General features: G+C 50.5%; 1 protein-coding gene across 1 annotated transcript in view; it reads right to left on the bottom strand.

Annotated features, from left to right (window-relative positions):
• Positions 1–2,733: 2,733 nt before the first annotated feature.
• IRS2 (insulin receptor substrate 2) overlaps positions 2,734–15,482 on the bottom strand; it is a 30,318-nt gene continuing 17,569 nt past the window's right edge. The window contains exon 2 of the mRNA XM_081546713.1: positions 2,734–5,149. Within this exon, the coding sequence (XP_081402839.1) occupies positions 5,145–5,149 (5 nt within the window). The 3' untranslated portion in view covers positions 2,734–5,144. The remainder of the gene's footprint in view (positions 5,150–15,482) is intronic.

Consider the following 15,482-nt stretch of genomic DNA (forward strand, 5'->3'; position numbering starts at 1 on the left):
GAGCAACCCAGAGGAGAGGGAGCGGACGAGGTCGCCGGGCCTCTGCGCGTCTCTAGGTGCTGCCCTGGAAGGGCTGCCCCGGCCGCTGGCCGGACGTCCTTGGTCCAGGCCGAGTGGATGAAAGCAGGAAGCGAGGTCCGCCAGCCTGGAGCTGAGTGTTTTCAAAAACTAAACCAGACGGGAGGTCTGCTTTGAGAGCGGGAAACAAATCTCGGTTGCCCGCCGCAGAGGAGCTGACATCTCCCACGGATCCTGCAAAGCCTGGCGGCTGCTGGGCCTCTTCAGGGGACACTCAAAGGGTGGTGGGAGGGCTGCAGGCCCGGGGTGGGGGTCCCTGCTCCCCTCCGCCCAGAAGGGGAGACAGAGGAGCCCAGGCCGGCCATGGGGCTCGGGGTAAACCCCACCACCAGGTTCAGCTCCCCGATGGAAGAGGATGCTGGGCACAGCCAGGTGGCATCTGCTGGTTCTGCCAGGACAGGACTCCTGCACGAGAAGGGACCAGGGGGTCCCTCAGGTAGCTCCTGGCTGGGTCCCAGCCCAGGGCTCCTCCATCCCTTGCAAGGGGTCTGAGAGGGCTGCGACCACAAAATCCATAAAAGAATTTTGTAAAGGTAGAGCCTTTCCTGGGTTTTTGCTGTGTGATGCTCTTGTAAATTACTAACAACCTGGCCTCTCTCTCGATTTTTAAGGGGGACAACGTTTTCTCACGCCCGGCGCGACACTTATAAAACAAATCTCTACTCTTGTAAAGTTGCTGTGGGTGTGATGGTTTCAGGGTATCCTCTGGCCTCGCCAAACAGTGGAGGGAGGCGGCAGATGGAAAACACGGTGAGAGAGCTGGCAACTTGATTAGAAGCTTATCTTCAGTTACTGTAACGGAGGTGCCAATCTCCGCTCCCCAGCCCGGAAGTGCTCATACCCTGTGAGAATGGGGGTCATGACTCGTGTGTTTCGCTTGGTTTGGACAGCCTGGGCCTTACTACGATGATGGTCATCGTAACAAGATCACAACAATGCGATAATGACCATTAGACCCACGGATGAGGAAAATACACTGAGCCGATGACGCCGTCCAACCGTGGAGAAAACCCACAACCTGGTGATCTGGGATCGCACTGACTGATCACACGCACTGTTTAAAGGAGGGGCGATGGACCCAGTGCCCTCGAGATCTAAACAGGCCATGACCCCCTTTGTCTTTCAACCGGTGGCCCTGAAGGGTGGAATGGACGAGGAAGTCAACACTAACACAGCTCAGGGTTAGACACACAAAGCAGTGAACAGCCGGCCCGAGCAGCCTGCAAACTTGCCAAGTGACCTTTAACGTGGGACTTGGGGCTTTGAGACGGACCAGCTATGATCCTGCCGGGGAGCTCACAGGTGCTGTCATCCTTGAAGATGCCAATCCACATCTTCCACGCTGCCCACGAACAGCTGAGAATCAAGCTCTCCCCAATCAATGTGGGGAGCCTTTAGCCTCCATCTTGGGATGCCCTGTAATCTAGCATTCTCCAAGTTCAGAAATTGGTTTCTGGTGAATACTTCCAGCTTCCACAGGACCTTGATAAAAACCCCTCACTTCTTTACTTACAGTTAACGTTTATGGGTAAAGACACTCTCTGATTCTTGCCTTATATGCCTCCCCTAAAATGACAGTCCTCTCATCACTAACATAACAGATTTCAGGGGCATCAAACCCTGCAGATCAAGCCATCTTCTAGGTAACTAATGGGAACCCCCAGAACAACCAGTATGGGCACCAACAGGCCGCATGTCATCACCAAGCTCCCAGATGCCCCACGGGGCTTACAGGGCTTGAGATTTAAAAGCCATCATTCAAAAATCACCTTCCACATTGCTCTGATCTTATTTGTTCAAAAGAGATGACACCCACGTTATTGCATTTCCATTGATATAATGCCAGTAAAGAGGATGTATAAAAAAAGTGATTTCTAACAAGGAGGTCAAGTTGTCCTTGATAAAAATCACTAGAGGTGCTTTTCCTGTTTTCTGTACCTCCTGCCTCCGGTGCTGTGACCAGCCCACGCCCTGGATGCTGTCTGTCCGAAACCTGCATCTCGGGACTCAGGCCGCAACAGGCACACAGGTACGGACTCGGGGGGTGCGCTGCTGCACCCGAGTCCTGGTTCCGCCCATCGTGAGCTCTGTGGCCCCCACCCCAGGAAGTCCTTTAACCGGTTTGTGCCTCAGTCTGCTTGTCTATGAAGTAGGATGGCGATTCTCACCACCGAAGGTTATTAGGAACCACGAGGACGTTAATACTTGCACAGCATTTAAAACAGCATCCAGGACTCCCCTGGTTGTCCAGCGGTTGGGACTCTGAGCTTCCACTGCAGGGGGCGGGGGTTAGATCCCTGATGGGGAAAACTAAGATCCCTCACGCTGCACAGCCAAGAAAATAAATAAAATAACAGAAAAATATCAAGGCAATAAACAAAGAAAATAACAAAACAAAACAGCATCCGGTATGCCTGCAATGATTCTACGCTTGGTAAAGTGAGTATTTTTGTTGTTGTTTTCTTAATACATTGACTTTTCATACACGTTGTGGCATGGGGCGTATTTCCTAGTTTCCAGAATACAACTATTAAATGAAGATGTAACAAAACGTTTTTAAAGAGCCAAATATTTACTTAATGACTCCGAACACCAGCAGAATGGCTTGATGTCAAATTCATTATCCACACAGGAAAAAGCATCGTGCAGGCGGTCTTCATTTCATAAATAATGTATTTTATTGTATTGCATATGGCTATTAAGGAGAGCATCCATGATCAATACAGACTAAATACAATGCACTAGTCTAGTTCCGTGGAGTCTGGTTTCCAGCAGTGCCATGTCGGTCCTTATGTACAGCAGAGACAGTGGAAGACAGCAGAAGTCAGTCTTTTGCCATATCACGATAGCAAGAAATATATTTAACATCTTGATCTCCAGAAACAATACATACCCCCAAAAAGAAAACACTGTTTAATAACTGTTAAAGTTTATATAGCAAAAAATATTTTAAATTTAAGGTAAGTCAGGCAAAATGTACAAAGACCCAATATACATTGTGAAGTTTTAACAAACATAACATTTATACATTTTGGTTCCATTCTGTAAACTAAATTAAAAATGTAAATATTGCATATGCCTTTTTTATTTTTTGAAATGTACAGGATAGAAGAAAATTTAGTATATTATCAACTTCTTTATGTCGCTCATGTGAAGCGGCAGGAGGAACATGACCACGGGGCGGGTGGCAGGACCACGTGAGGGAAGGGGAGTCTGACGCTGCATCCGGCAGGGTCCACAGTCAGTCCTGCGGGGACGGGCAGTTTCCATAGCAACTCCATCCATCCCGAGTCCCAGAACCAAACCAAAACTTTAGGACACTTTATACATCTTTTTCACAAAGTCTCTCTATATTACACACTGAAAATGACCTTCAAACCAACATCGATGGTCTGTGCACGGTTGTGCTGTGTGATTCCAGAAAAGCGAGACTTGAGAAACGTTCAGGGCGGTCACTTTACATTCAACTTTGTCTTGCGATACAATCCTCTGTTCTGAAAGGTCAGCGTGGAAGGAGAAAGACGTTTGCATTGCGATTAAATATAGGTTTAAGACATTGAATCTTTTTGGTCTTCCTCTAGAAAAGCCTCATTTTATGAATGCATTACTCTATACTGATATATATCTATATATTTATATATATATTTTTTTCTCCCCCTACCACCCCCCCCCAAAAAAACCCCAATTCGTATCGCCCACGAATTTGCGTAACGTCTATAGGGCTCTCAGAGAAGAGGCACTGAGCATCGGCCCATGGGGGCGCCTACAGCCCCCTCGGCCGCGTGTCAAGGGGGCGCGGAGATGACCTGACACTCTGCAGGTCAAGGGCGGCGGTTTCTAGGGACGCCCTCGGTGATCGCCACACACGGATCTTTCCAGAACACTGAAAACACACAGAAGAGGGGTCGCCTTGTCGGGAATTTCTCCGACAAGTGACATGTACTGTGAGATCGCTTTGCTTCCTCTGTGTCCCAGGATGCCTTCTTTATCAATTCCTTTTCGTTTTTTTTCTGTCTTTCTGTGTCTTTGTTGTTGTTTGGGGCAGCCTCGTGGCCGGACACGAGCACATTGTCATCAAGATAACACATTTTAGAAGAGACCTGCCAAACCCTTGACCGCTGTCTTGGAACGGCTCGCGTGCCTACATGAATTTTTGGTTAGAGAAATGCAAGCTCAAGATTAAGGACAGCAGAGACGTTTGAGCTTGTCAATAGGATCAAAGGCGTCTGCAATCTGAAGTGCCTACATAAACATCTACAGAGAGAAGCTTGAACAAGTCTCTTAAAGGTAAAAAGAGATACTCACCCCCCACCCCCCACCCCAGCCTTCCCACACCCCGCCCCTCCCACCCTCCCCAACCCCGTACAGTTGATGATTTGCAAAAGTAGCCTGCTTCAGTTACATATAATAATTATTATTTTTCCATCCATCTTCAGAGTCCAATCTCGAGTTGCATCTCCATGGAGAGACATCAGTCCCACACGGGGCTCTGTGTGGGAGTCAACACATAGTTCCCTGGGCTGGACTTCGATGAGCAGCTGTGTCCGGGGCCGGGGGATAAGGCAGATGACCACGCTGGAGACTCAGCCAGCAGAGGGGGACCCCCCCACCAACCATGCCGACCCGGCTTCACCTGAACTGAGGTAGGACGGTGGTAGTTTTGAGCGGATGTCCGTAAACACCAGATTTTACCACTTGAACGAGAGCTGGGAGAATCTCCTAGCATGCTGCGGGTACATCTGCTGCGTCAAAACAAGGGCGAGGAGAAACAAAGACACTGGCCACAACCAAGACTGTCCAATCTTCTTGTGAGTCACTCCTTCCACTCATGTTGTCGGAAACCAAAACACAAACAGCACAAGGAGGATGACTGCACTCCCCCGAGACCGGGGGGACGGGCGCATCCACGTCTCACTGGGTCACAGGCGCATCCACACGCGGCAGTCGCTCAGATCCAAAAGGAAATGGCAAGCAGCTTCCGATGTGTTTTTAAAAAAAATGCTGAGCATCTTCTTCCCAAGTTTTCTGTGATGCGTGTCGTCACAGGGATGAAGCCAGACAGGTCTTCACTCTGCAAGAGGAAGGAGACGCGTCAGTGGGCTACTGGGCACAGAGCCACCCTGGGTGGGGAGGCAAGGGCCCCTCTTCACCGTCTTTTGTTACTTTGCAGGAAACGATCCTCTTAGGGAAGCAAACATTTACTCACTCGATGGGTGAAACTCCCCTTTGGTGTCCCTGGAAGCAGGGCTGATGGATTTACAGTGTGTTGCTGAGATCCACCAAGGGAGGGTCATATTTTCAATGCAAGAAAACTAGCCAGGATTCTCCCCTCAGTGGGGGGAGAGGCCGTGTGACCTAGCCACAGCCCCCTCACCGCCCGGGGCTCAGACCTTCATGTGGATGGTGGTGGGGCAGGGCGTAGGGGGAGGAAGCACTGCCTTCCTCGCAGGGCTGCGGAGGCAATGAAAACCTCACCACGTGTATTACGCAAATGTGTCATAGTAAGAAAGGGGGAGCAGTAACAAGTCCACACATCTGCCCCCACAAGGAAACCCTTCTCATGGATCATCTACCCTGTTCCTCGTTCAGTTCGGGTCAGTCGCTCAGTTGTGTCCGACTATTTGCGACCCCATGGACTGCAGCACGCCAGGCTCCCCTGTCCATCATCAACTTCGGGAGTGTACTCAAACTCATGCCCATTGAGTCGGTGATGCCATCCAACCATCTCATCCTCTGTCATCCCCTTCTCCTCCTGCCCTCAATCTTTCCCAGCATCAGGGTCTTTGCAAATGAGTCAGCTCTTCGCATTAGGTGGCCAAAGTACTGGAGTTTCAGCTTCAACATCAGTCCTTCCAATGAATATTCCCTGTTCCTAAAATGACCCTAGATTCCAAAATCTCCCGTTCCACACTCCCTTCCTCTGCCGACGACTCCCCGGGGGGTTTACCTGGCAGGATGCCCACCAGCTCCGAGAGCTTCCTCCCTTCCGGGCTGAAAGACTAAACTTCCTCAACATTGTCCACATTCCCTCAGCTACTTCTACCGGATGTGTTTGCTCCTTCTTCAGGGGACACACGTGTCAGGGGAGACTGACATGTCACAGCACACCGCCTCTTTTCTTCTTAAGCCTGTTGGCTCTTAAACGAAAGCGCCAGCTTGAGTGTCCCTCCTTACGAGTGCCTGGTGGGTCACGCGCCATCGTAAACAAAACTGCGTCGTCCTGCGAGGCTGTAAGTTACTTAACCAGCATCTCTGCATATTATTCTAAAATCACGTACAATTCTAATGACCGGTTCATATTCCCAGATTTACTTCTTTGCACATCTACTGTTTTTTGTTCACCTTGAGTTCTGAGGGCTAATCCCAGTGAGACGGAAATGTCCAGGGTGTCCCACGGCCGAGAGTGAGCACCTGCCCTGTAGCCAGGCGGTGCCCAAACCAGAGCTGGCATAGACGCGCGATGTCTGCCCACATCATAAACACTGTCATTTTTCATGACTTTTTCACAAGTTCCCAACAATGTGGTATTTTGACACAGTGCCACTTTGTTTTATTATATTTAAAAAGGCTTATGTCTCTTATGAAACCTAACACGTAAACGACTCAGAACATGAAGTGTAATGGAGAACAGGGCCCAGAGTTCCTCCAAAGCAAAGATGTGGCTCCACCTATTTCAAGTTCTCAACTGAGAACTCAAGGGCTTGCATCCGTTAGTTACACAAGCAACTGTCAAAATCCACCTGAGCCACCCAAGGATTGATGCTTACAAACTGCGGTTTGGGGAAGACTCTCGAGAGCCCCTTGGGCTGCCGGAGATCAAACCAGCCCATCCTAAAGGAGATCAACTCTGAATATTCATTGGACGGGCTGAGGCTGATGCTGACACTCCAATCCTTTGGCCACCTGATGGGAAGAGCCAAGTCACTGGAAAAGACCCTGCTGCTGGGAAAGACTGAGGGCAAGAGGAGAAGGGGGCGGCAGAGGATGAGATGGTTGGATGGCATCACCGACTCGATGGACATGAATTTGAGCACACTCCAGAAGATGGTGCGAGACAGGGAAGCCTGGCGTGCTGCGGTCCACGGGTCACGGGAGTCGAACACGACGGAGCGACTGAACCACCTGAACTGAGTCTCCCCCTGAATGAGTCTGCATTGTGCCAATCCGGCCCTGACTGTGGGCAGAGTCCCGTGGCCACTGCAGACTTAGTCACGACCCTGTGGGTCACACTTACAGAAAGAGTTCCATTTAGAGTTTATCTTTATACTAATGATTAGCTAAATGTGGCTAAATCATCTCGTGTTAACACTCAACCCCATTACCTTGAAAACAGCTAAGCAAGTAAGTTCTCTAACCCCTCAAACTCTAAACACACAGTCATATAAATGAGGGTTAATACTCGCTGAAAAACTTACTTTCCTTTACCATCTGCGGATTCACAGGGCCGTGGACAGTTTCGCTCTGTTTTAAGGATGTTTTATGGCTATGGAAGAACTCCTACTATCAGAACTCCGTCAGTTCTAACCAAGCTGAATGCGTCATTTCTCTGAAGCACACGCCGCACAACTGTCAGAACTTTAATTTCCAAGCATTAGCGTCAGGAAGGATGAGAGCTGCTAGAAGGCAGGAAGTGAGCCGTGTGTTCATTCCCGGGGACCGTTTGGCCTTCTTCCCAACTCTGCTCTCAAGCAGCGCCTCCGGGAGGTCGCAGGAAGATGGGAAGTTGAGGAAGGTGGTTCCCACCGGAATGGGAGTCACAGGACGGCTGTTTTCCCGGCAGGGAAGCAACTACCTGTTTCACAGGTGCGCTGCCCTCTGCAGATGCCTGCGTTCTGAAGGATGCTCAGCTGTGGTCACAGCGAAGGGAGAAGGAGCTCTTCCCAGGGCACACGCACAGGGACACAACCAGACGTGGGGACAGCGAGGAGCAGAGCTCCCCAAGGCGCTGGGCCGACGGCTGGGCAGCCCCAGGCTTCCAAGGGGAGGGCAAGGGCAGGGGCGTGGTCCCGCACGTGGCCAGGGGAGCCACAAGGACGCGCGCACACACCGCACGCGCCATCACGGGGGGCGGGGTGTGCCCACAGCACGTGAGGAGGATGTGGGCAGGCTGAGGCCAACACGGGGACAGGCGCCAGCTCAGAGACGGGCGTCTGGGCGAGAGGCGTGCGGTGCTTCAAACGCAGATGTACCCAAGCGTGTAGATGTGTCCTGGACCAACACAGCGGCACCACGTGGGTGCCAGCTGTCTCCCGCTGGGTCAGACAACAGCGGCCCCGGAACACCTCTGTCAGGGCAGGAAGCCTCCACACGGCCCCCCAGAACATCGGTCCAGGCCGCCCACGTCACCTACTGCTAAAACCCCTGACATTCACCCCCGACTTACAAGGCAATCCTCATGAATGTGCTCCAGCAGGAATCCTGACTCAGGATCCTCAGGAGGGGACCGGCAGGAGGAAGGTGCAGGGACAGCTCAGGGGAGATGCTTGGGATACAGGGTTCAAATGTGCTGAGCAAGCAGCCTCTCTGCAGTCAGGCGAGCATCCAGAACCACCCTCAGTCCTGTCGCTCCATCCTGCAAGCCACATCCTGCATCCCACATCCCGTATCCTGCATCCCACATCCCGTATCCCGCATCCTGCATCCCAGGAAGGGGCCAGAAGCAGGAGCTGGGACCTAGGACCTGAGTCCACTGTTGCCTTGTATTTATTAACTTATGAAAGTGAAAGTGTTAGTAGCTCAGTCATGTTCGACTCTTTGCAATCCCATGGACTGCAGCCTGCCAGGCTTCTCTGTCCATGGGGACTTTCCCAGCAAAATACTGGAGTGGGTAGCCTTTCCCTTCTCCAGGGGATCTTCCTGACCCAGGGATCAAACCCAGGTCTCCCGAATTGCAGGCGGATTCTTTACTGTCTGAGCCACCAGGGAAGCTTAAAATCACTCCTCCCTCTGAAAATTAGCCTGGTTTAGCCAACTAGAAAAAAAAAATCTTCTAGATCATCACCCCTCAACTTTATAAATATTAACGATGGATTCCAGCATCTACGTTAATCCTACTAGAGGCAAAGAACAAATGATTAATTTTCTGATCTCTCCACAGCGCCGATCACTATGATGTGAGACGTTCTCTGAGCTGAGGGGGTGCAGGGGTAATGTGAGGAGCAAATGAGGCCAGAACCACGGGCTGCCCATGAATAAAATCACAGAGCAACATGCGCTAATCCGGACTCTGCTCCTGGAGGTAATGCGTCTAGAAACAGTGGAAACTTACTGACGCACATTGAACTGGTCGTAGAATTACACGCTGTACTGCTCTGTAGCTTAGACACTGCTGTGTAAAGAGACCCATTCACAGAAGCATCGATGGAGAGCTACTTGAATTAAAAAAAAAAAAAAAGTTTCAGCAGAAAGACTAAAGCTGTTCTACATGGCACGTCACACATCCCAGCCACGCCCACCTTCTTTTCACTCTGTCACAGGTGACAAATGCCATCCACGTGACAGATACAGTCCTTTGTCAGTTCCTGTAACTCCCTGGGGACCAGGGCTAATTCCGCCCTTTCTCTTCTATTTAAAAGATCAACCCGAATGCAGATGGGCACAAGTGTTGTCAGCAAAGACCCACCTCCAATTCGCTCTGTTTTTTAGAGAAAGAAAGAAAAAGGAAACACATTACTGAAAAACTCTGTCCTTGAGACAAGTAGGGGAGCTGCCAAGCCTCAGACTAGGACATACGTCACACCACCACCGAGCTGGCCTCCAAGATTCCAAACACCGCGATGGAAAATGTGGTGAGCGGTGGGTCGAGAAGGTTTCAGAAATAAATCAGGGAAATGTGCTCTGGCAAAAAAAAAAAAAAAAACTCAAACAGCATTCTGGAGCATGTTCTGACTCACGGCTTTTTAAAGTGATTTCTTCTGATTATTTGGGTTTGGATGTAGACAAGAGTTCCGTGTGGGGCTCAGGTAGGCCTCCTCCCTGGGAGGGAACGGGGTCTCCCAGGGCTTCGGCGAACAGCACTGCACCAAACACAAAGCAAACCCAAGTAGCAGGTACACACGGTTTAGTCTTTTCAGGGAGATCTGAATAAGGGGCAGCACAGACACTTGTTTGCATGACAAAACCGAAACATTATACTTCTCAAAATAAACATTTATATTTCTAGTAGCAAACACGATTAAAAAAGAGCTAAACCCTCTAGTGAGCCCAAACATGTCCTACAGACTTCTTATGTCAAACAGAGAATGATGGTAGGAAACACACTTTTCAGTTACATGAGAAATTCCTAGAAAAGACAACCTGATAATTCAGTATCTCCCCACTTCACTAAAAGCAAAAACAGTCTTAGGATATACAAAAAAAGAGTAAGGTTGGGTGTGATAACAAGTAAGCCAAGGATTCTAAGAAAAACGGTTACTTAAACTTTGCAAGTGGAAAACAAAAATAACTCCCAAGGAAAATACGGAAGCACGGAGTCCCCAGGACGAACAACTGCCGTCAGTGACCTGACCAGCCTGACTTGTGGAAGACCTAGAACCTTCTGGAGGTGAGCTCATCATCTCCACAATTAAAATCATCTCATCCCAAATGCTTGAGATTAAAGACATTTCCTGGCATCAAGTTGCAACTTGATGTTAATGACACAACAGGAAACAGGATGAGACAACCAAGTGTTCACATGAGGCTGGGGTTAATAAAAGGCGTCTCTCCTTCTCTAGCTTGAGTTTAATCCTGCACATGAGACCTTAATCACCAAAGAGAGCAACCAGGTGTCCTAGACTGTGTGTGCGTGTGCGTGTGCGTGTTAGTCACTTCAGTCGTGTCCGACTCCTTGTGAGCCCAAGGACTGCAGTCCACCAGGCTCCTCTGTCCATGGGATTCTCCAGGCAAGAACACTGGAGTGGGTTGCCACTCCCTTCTCCAGGGGATCTTCCTGACCCTGGGCTCGAACCTGGATCTCCTGCATTGCAGGTGGATTCTTTACCAGCTGAGCCACCAGGGAAGCCCAGACTGTTTGTTAACACACTTCAAATCCCACCCCCCCACTTCCCAATTATCCACAGCAATTCGCATGAACTTCACAGTGAACAGCCTGCACTGGCTTTATGTCCTAATACTTAAGTATTCATTCCTTTCCTGTTTGTTATTTGAAAGCCTGATGTGTGGATCCTATAAGCTACTCTTTCAAGGCAAGACTTTTCCAGCATGACAGGATAAATAATACTGATTCTGCTCCAACTCTCTGGTGGCTCAGATGGTAAAGAATCCGCCTGCAATTCGGGAGACCTGGGCTCGATCCCTGTGTTGGGAAGATCCCCCTGGAGGAGGGCAGAGCAACCCATTCCAGGATTCTGGCCTGGAAAATCCCCGTGAACCGAGGAGCCTGGTAGGCTGCAGTCCATGGGATCGCAAAGAGTGGGACACAACTGAGCGACTAAGCACTTGCTTCAACTCAAAAGACCCAAAAGGCAAAAAGGCCCCTAAATTGTCCGCGGACCCGTCTCCTGCCTGTGTGCGTGCTCAGTCGCTCAGTCGTGTCCGACTCTTTGTGACCCCATGGCCTGTAGCCCGCCAGGCTCCTCTGTCCATGGAATTCTCCAGGCAAGAATACTAGAGTGAGTTGCCATTTCCTCCTCCAGGGGCTCTTCCTGACTCAGAGACCGAACCCATGTCTCCTGCACTGGCAGGTGGATTCTTTATTGCTGAGCCACCTGGGAAGCCCAGACTCTTCTCTTATAAACTTTGAAACGTGAGGTCTTTTCTAGGTAAAACCAGATGAGGGAGCCTCCATGACTTGCCAGCCACCTCGGAGCTAATCGGCGAGAAAGGATAATCCTTAACTTCTCCCAGAAGTTTCGTCACTGCAGCACCGGGGACATCGCTGCCCCTTTCTGCAAATAACAGACGGGAGGGACTCGGGGAGGAGGGAGGAGGACTCCTTTTGGGTCCTGGAATCTAAACCTTTACACGCGGCCATCAGCTCTTTGTAAACTCCCCCAGGACACGGAACCCTGCAGATGGGGGATCTCTGCTTGGCGCGCCTGGACCATCTCGCACCCGGTACTCAGCGCGTGCCTGTTCAAGTCCTTCACGAAGCTCTGATGAGGTCAACGGAAACCAAAACCCCCGGGTTGGTGTCAGTTCTCAGAGGCAGAAAAGCGGGATAACATCTTCTCAAGGAGCACAAAAGGGACTCAGGACTCTCCGAAGCCCAGGAGAAAAGGAGCCCTTTGTCACCTCACACGAGTGGCCTCCTGAGAATGGTCAGCATCGCACGACCAAACCCGGCCCTTGCCCGTTTCTGGAAATGACGTTTTATCAGAATGTGGCCTGGGTCACTCCCTCAGACGCAGCTGCTTCTCAGTCTCAATGGTGGGGCTGAGTGAGGGTGACAGAGACGTTGTGGCCCTGGAACACGAGGGGCGGGGGGGGAAGGGTAAATTTGTGAGTTACCCTGCCTTTCCCTCTACGGGTTACACCTCGAGACTCACAGGAAGCCCTTTGGAAAATTACCTGCAAGCCTGTGTGCTTTCGAGATCTGATCCCATCCACTTACAGCCTGCTACCCTGTTACAGACCCTCCTGAGAAGGAGGGAGCAAGTCATATCCGGTTACAGACCCTCCTGAGAAGGAGGGAGCAAGTCATAAAGTCACTTATGAAGCCACCACGCTCTTCTGGAAGCGGCTTTCCTTACACGTCTATTTGATGTTTCATGAATAACATAGCAGAATCGAATAAATCGGATTATAACTAAATATATCCTACAGTACTGCTCTTTCAACTCAAAAAGAAGTTACATACATTAGATCTGCAACTCAAAAAGGGTCCAAATCTCTTCTCTTTCTTGGGTCATTGCAAAATGCGACTCTAAGTATTATGTGTCTGCCCCCGAAAACAATAAATGTTTTTGGGCCAAATGATAGAACTTGTATTAAAATTCCAACTATGCTATGAATGGTACAATTCTTTCCTTGGCTGTATATTTAGGTATACTATAAAAATGTTAATACCATGTCTAGGTGAAGTTCTCAAGCCTAAATACTATACTTTTCTCATAAAGTGGAAACTATCAAACCTAAATACTATAGTTTTCCTATAAAGGCTTTTCCTGGTGGCTTGTCAGTAAAGAGTCTGCCTACAATGCAGGAGACCCGGGTTCAATCCCTGACTGTGGAAGATCCCCTGGAGAAGGACATGGCAACCCACTCCAGTATTCTTGCTTGGAGAATCCCATGGATGGAGGAGCCTGGTGGGCTACAGTGCATGGGGTCACAAGAGTTGGACATGACTTAGTGACTAAACCTACCTACCTATAAAGTGAAAAGAATGTTGAATAACAATTTATTCAAAATATAACCATCCCCAAATATCTTGTTGTTACATAACATTTCAAATATTCTTTCCTTCGGATATTTAAATATTTAAGAGTTTCTATCAGGTCTTTTATATTTTACAGTTTGATTCATTTTGTTTTTATTATTGAAATTGAAATGAGCATTTTCTGGAAATCTGAAATTATGCCAAGCACAACTCAAACCCCCTCTAAAATACCACTGAATAGGAAACATACTTATGAGTATAGTGAAAAAGATACACCTTCAGGAATCTGAAACTCTGTTTTTATACTTAAGGATGATGCAAGAACTTGGAAATGTATTAAAAATAGGAGCCGTGAAAGACTTGTTTATCATCATATGGGGAAAAAAAAAGGATTTAAAGAAAAAAAGGGGAACATATTCTGACCCACCGCCACCCCCTAGCCAGTGACCTGAACCGTCTTCCATCAGCGGACACAGACCCCGGGGGCCTCAACAGCCTCGGCCTCCAGACTGTGGGTCAATCTCCCACCGACGACACATCCTGACCAGCGGCCGGCTCCCTTTCTTGGGGGAAGAATCCACGCGGCCCTCAGGCTGAGATCTAGGGCCTGCCTGCAGAGGAGAGGCCACGGGCCCCCAGCCAGGCAGCCCGGCGCTCCAGAGTCTCGGGGCACATCTGCCATCGTGGCCTTTCGTCCATTCAAACCTACACCCGTGAGTGACGTCACCAGCAACTGCAGCTTCGGGCAGCAAGTAAACAGGCCATGAATGCACAAACACGAGGGCAAACAGCTCCCGGAAAAAAATGAATAAACTTGTTTTCACTGGAAAGGAGCAGAACAGAAGCAGAATTGTTTTTTGATGGGGGTGGGGGGTGGGGGATGGGGGTAAGTCTGGACCGTTTGAAGCTAACATTCTCAGATGCGGCACAGAGTGCCTGGCCTGAGCACCTTCTGCACGCCCCAGGCACGGCCCGCGCGTCTGGGCGGAGCCCCCCACCAGGTGGGCCACGGGGCACAAGACCTCGGTTCCCTCGGGGTCACACACAGCCGTGCCCCGCAGCGCAGACAGACGTTTACATTCCTCTGTGGCCGATGAGAGCCATTTACAGCCTGATGAAAGTACCCCTGATAGAAATTTCAGTAACAAAAAGTGGAACGTGCTGAGTTTCAGGCCACCTTTATCAGGTTCATTTACTGGAAACAAAAAAGGGGAAGACAGCAGCTGATGGCCACGCCTTCCCAGGGAAGAGGGGCCAGGGGAACCCAGACCCCAGTACCCCCTGGCCTGTAGTTGACCGTCTGCCCCCCGCCCAGCTTCACCTACAGATATCGGCTGCCTGGTCGGCCAGGTGAAGCTGCCGGGTACCCTCATTCAGCCCACGGGCCGCAGCGTCTTTATGTCTTCAGAACTGGAGCCTCGTCTGGGCAAACCTGCCGAGAGAACCATGGAGTCTCGGCACAGCCTGACCTCAGCACAATTCTTCCTCAACCCACTTGCTGGGAGGGACCCCACACACCCGGGCCCCTCGGGAGATCCGTGGGAGCCTTGAGTTGGAACCCTGGGCCCCCAGCCCCTCCTGGAGGGCCCAGGGCCGCCAGCTGTCAGACAGGGAGCAGGGAGGCGCCTCCAGGTGGGAGGACCGCAAGCGCGAGATGGAGGACACCCAGTCCTGTCCAGACGGCACACAAAGGGGGCTGGCTGGGACAGCCGTGATCACAGGCCCGCTCCCCCGCCCCTCTCCCCTGGAGAGAAGGCAGAGGGCAGGAACTCAACACCCAGCCGTGCCAAGAGAGCTTCCCAAGCCGCTGAAGAGTTACAGAGAAAACAGCGGGGAAACAATCAACTCAGTGTAAAGACATTTCTTAGAGTAAAAGGAAGTGCTGACTGACGTGCGCACATCCCAGGCTCCAAAAGCTGGGCCGGAGATCTCTACAACTCTTGAGAATGGAGGTGGCTCCCCCCCACCTCTTCAGGAATCAGAAGGACGCACGCAACAACAACGACGCCCCAAGATCACGCACGCAGGACCGTCCCCCCTCAGCAGATCATCGTGCAGACAAGGATGCCCCGTCCCGGGAGCTCCC

Source organism: Giraffa tippelskirchi, chromosome 12 (genome assembly GCF_054371585.1).
Source record: "Giraffa tippelskirchi isolate mGirTip1 chromosome 12, T2T-mGirTip1v1.2.pri, whole genome shotgun sequence".
Classification (NCBI taxonomy): domain Eukaryota; kingdom Metazoa; phylum Chordata; class Mammalia; order Artiodactyla; family Giraffidae; genus Giraffa; species Giraffa tippelskirchi.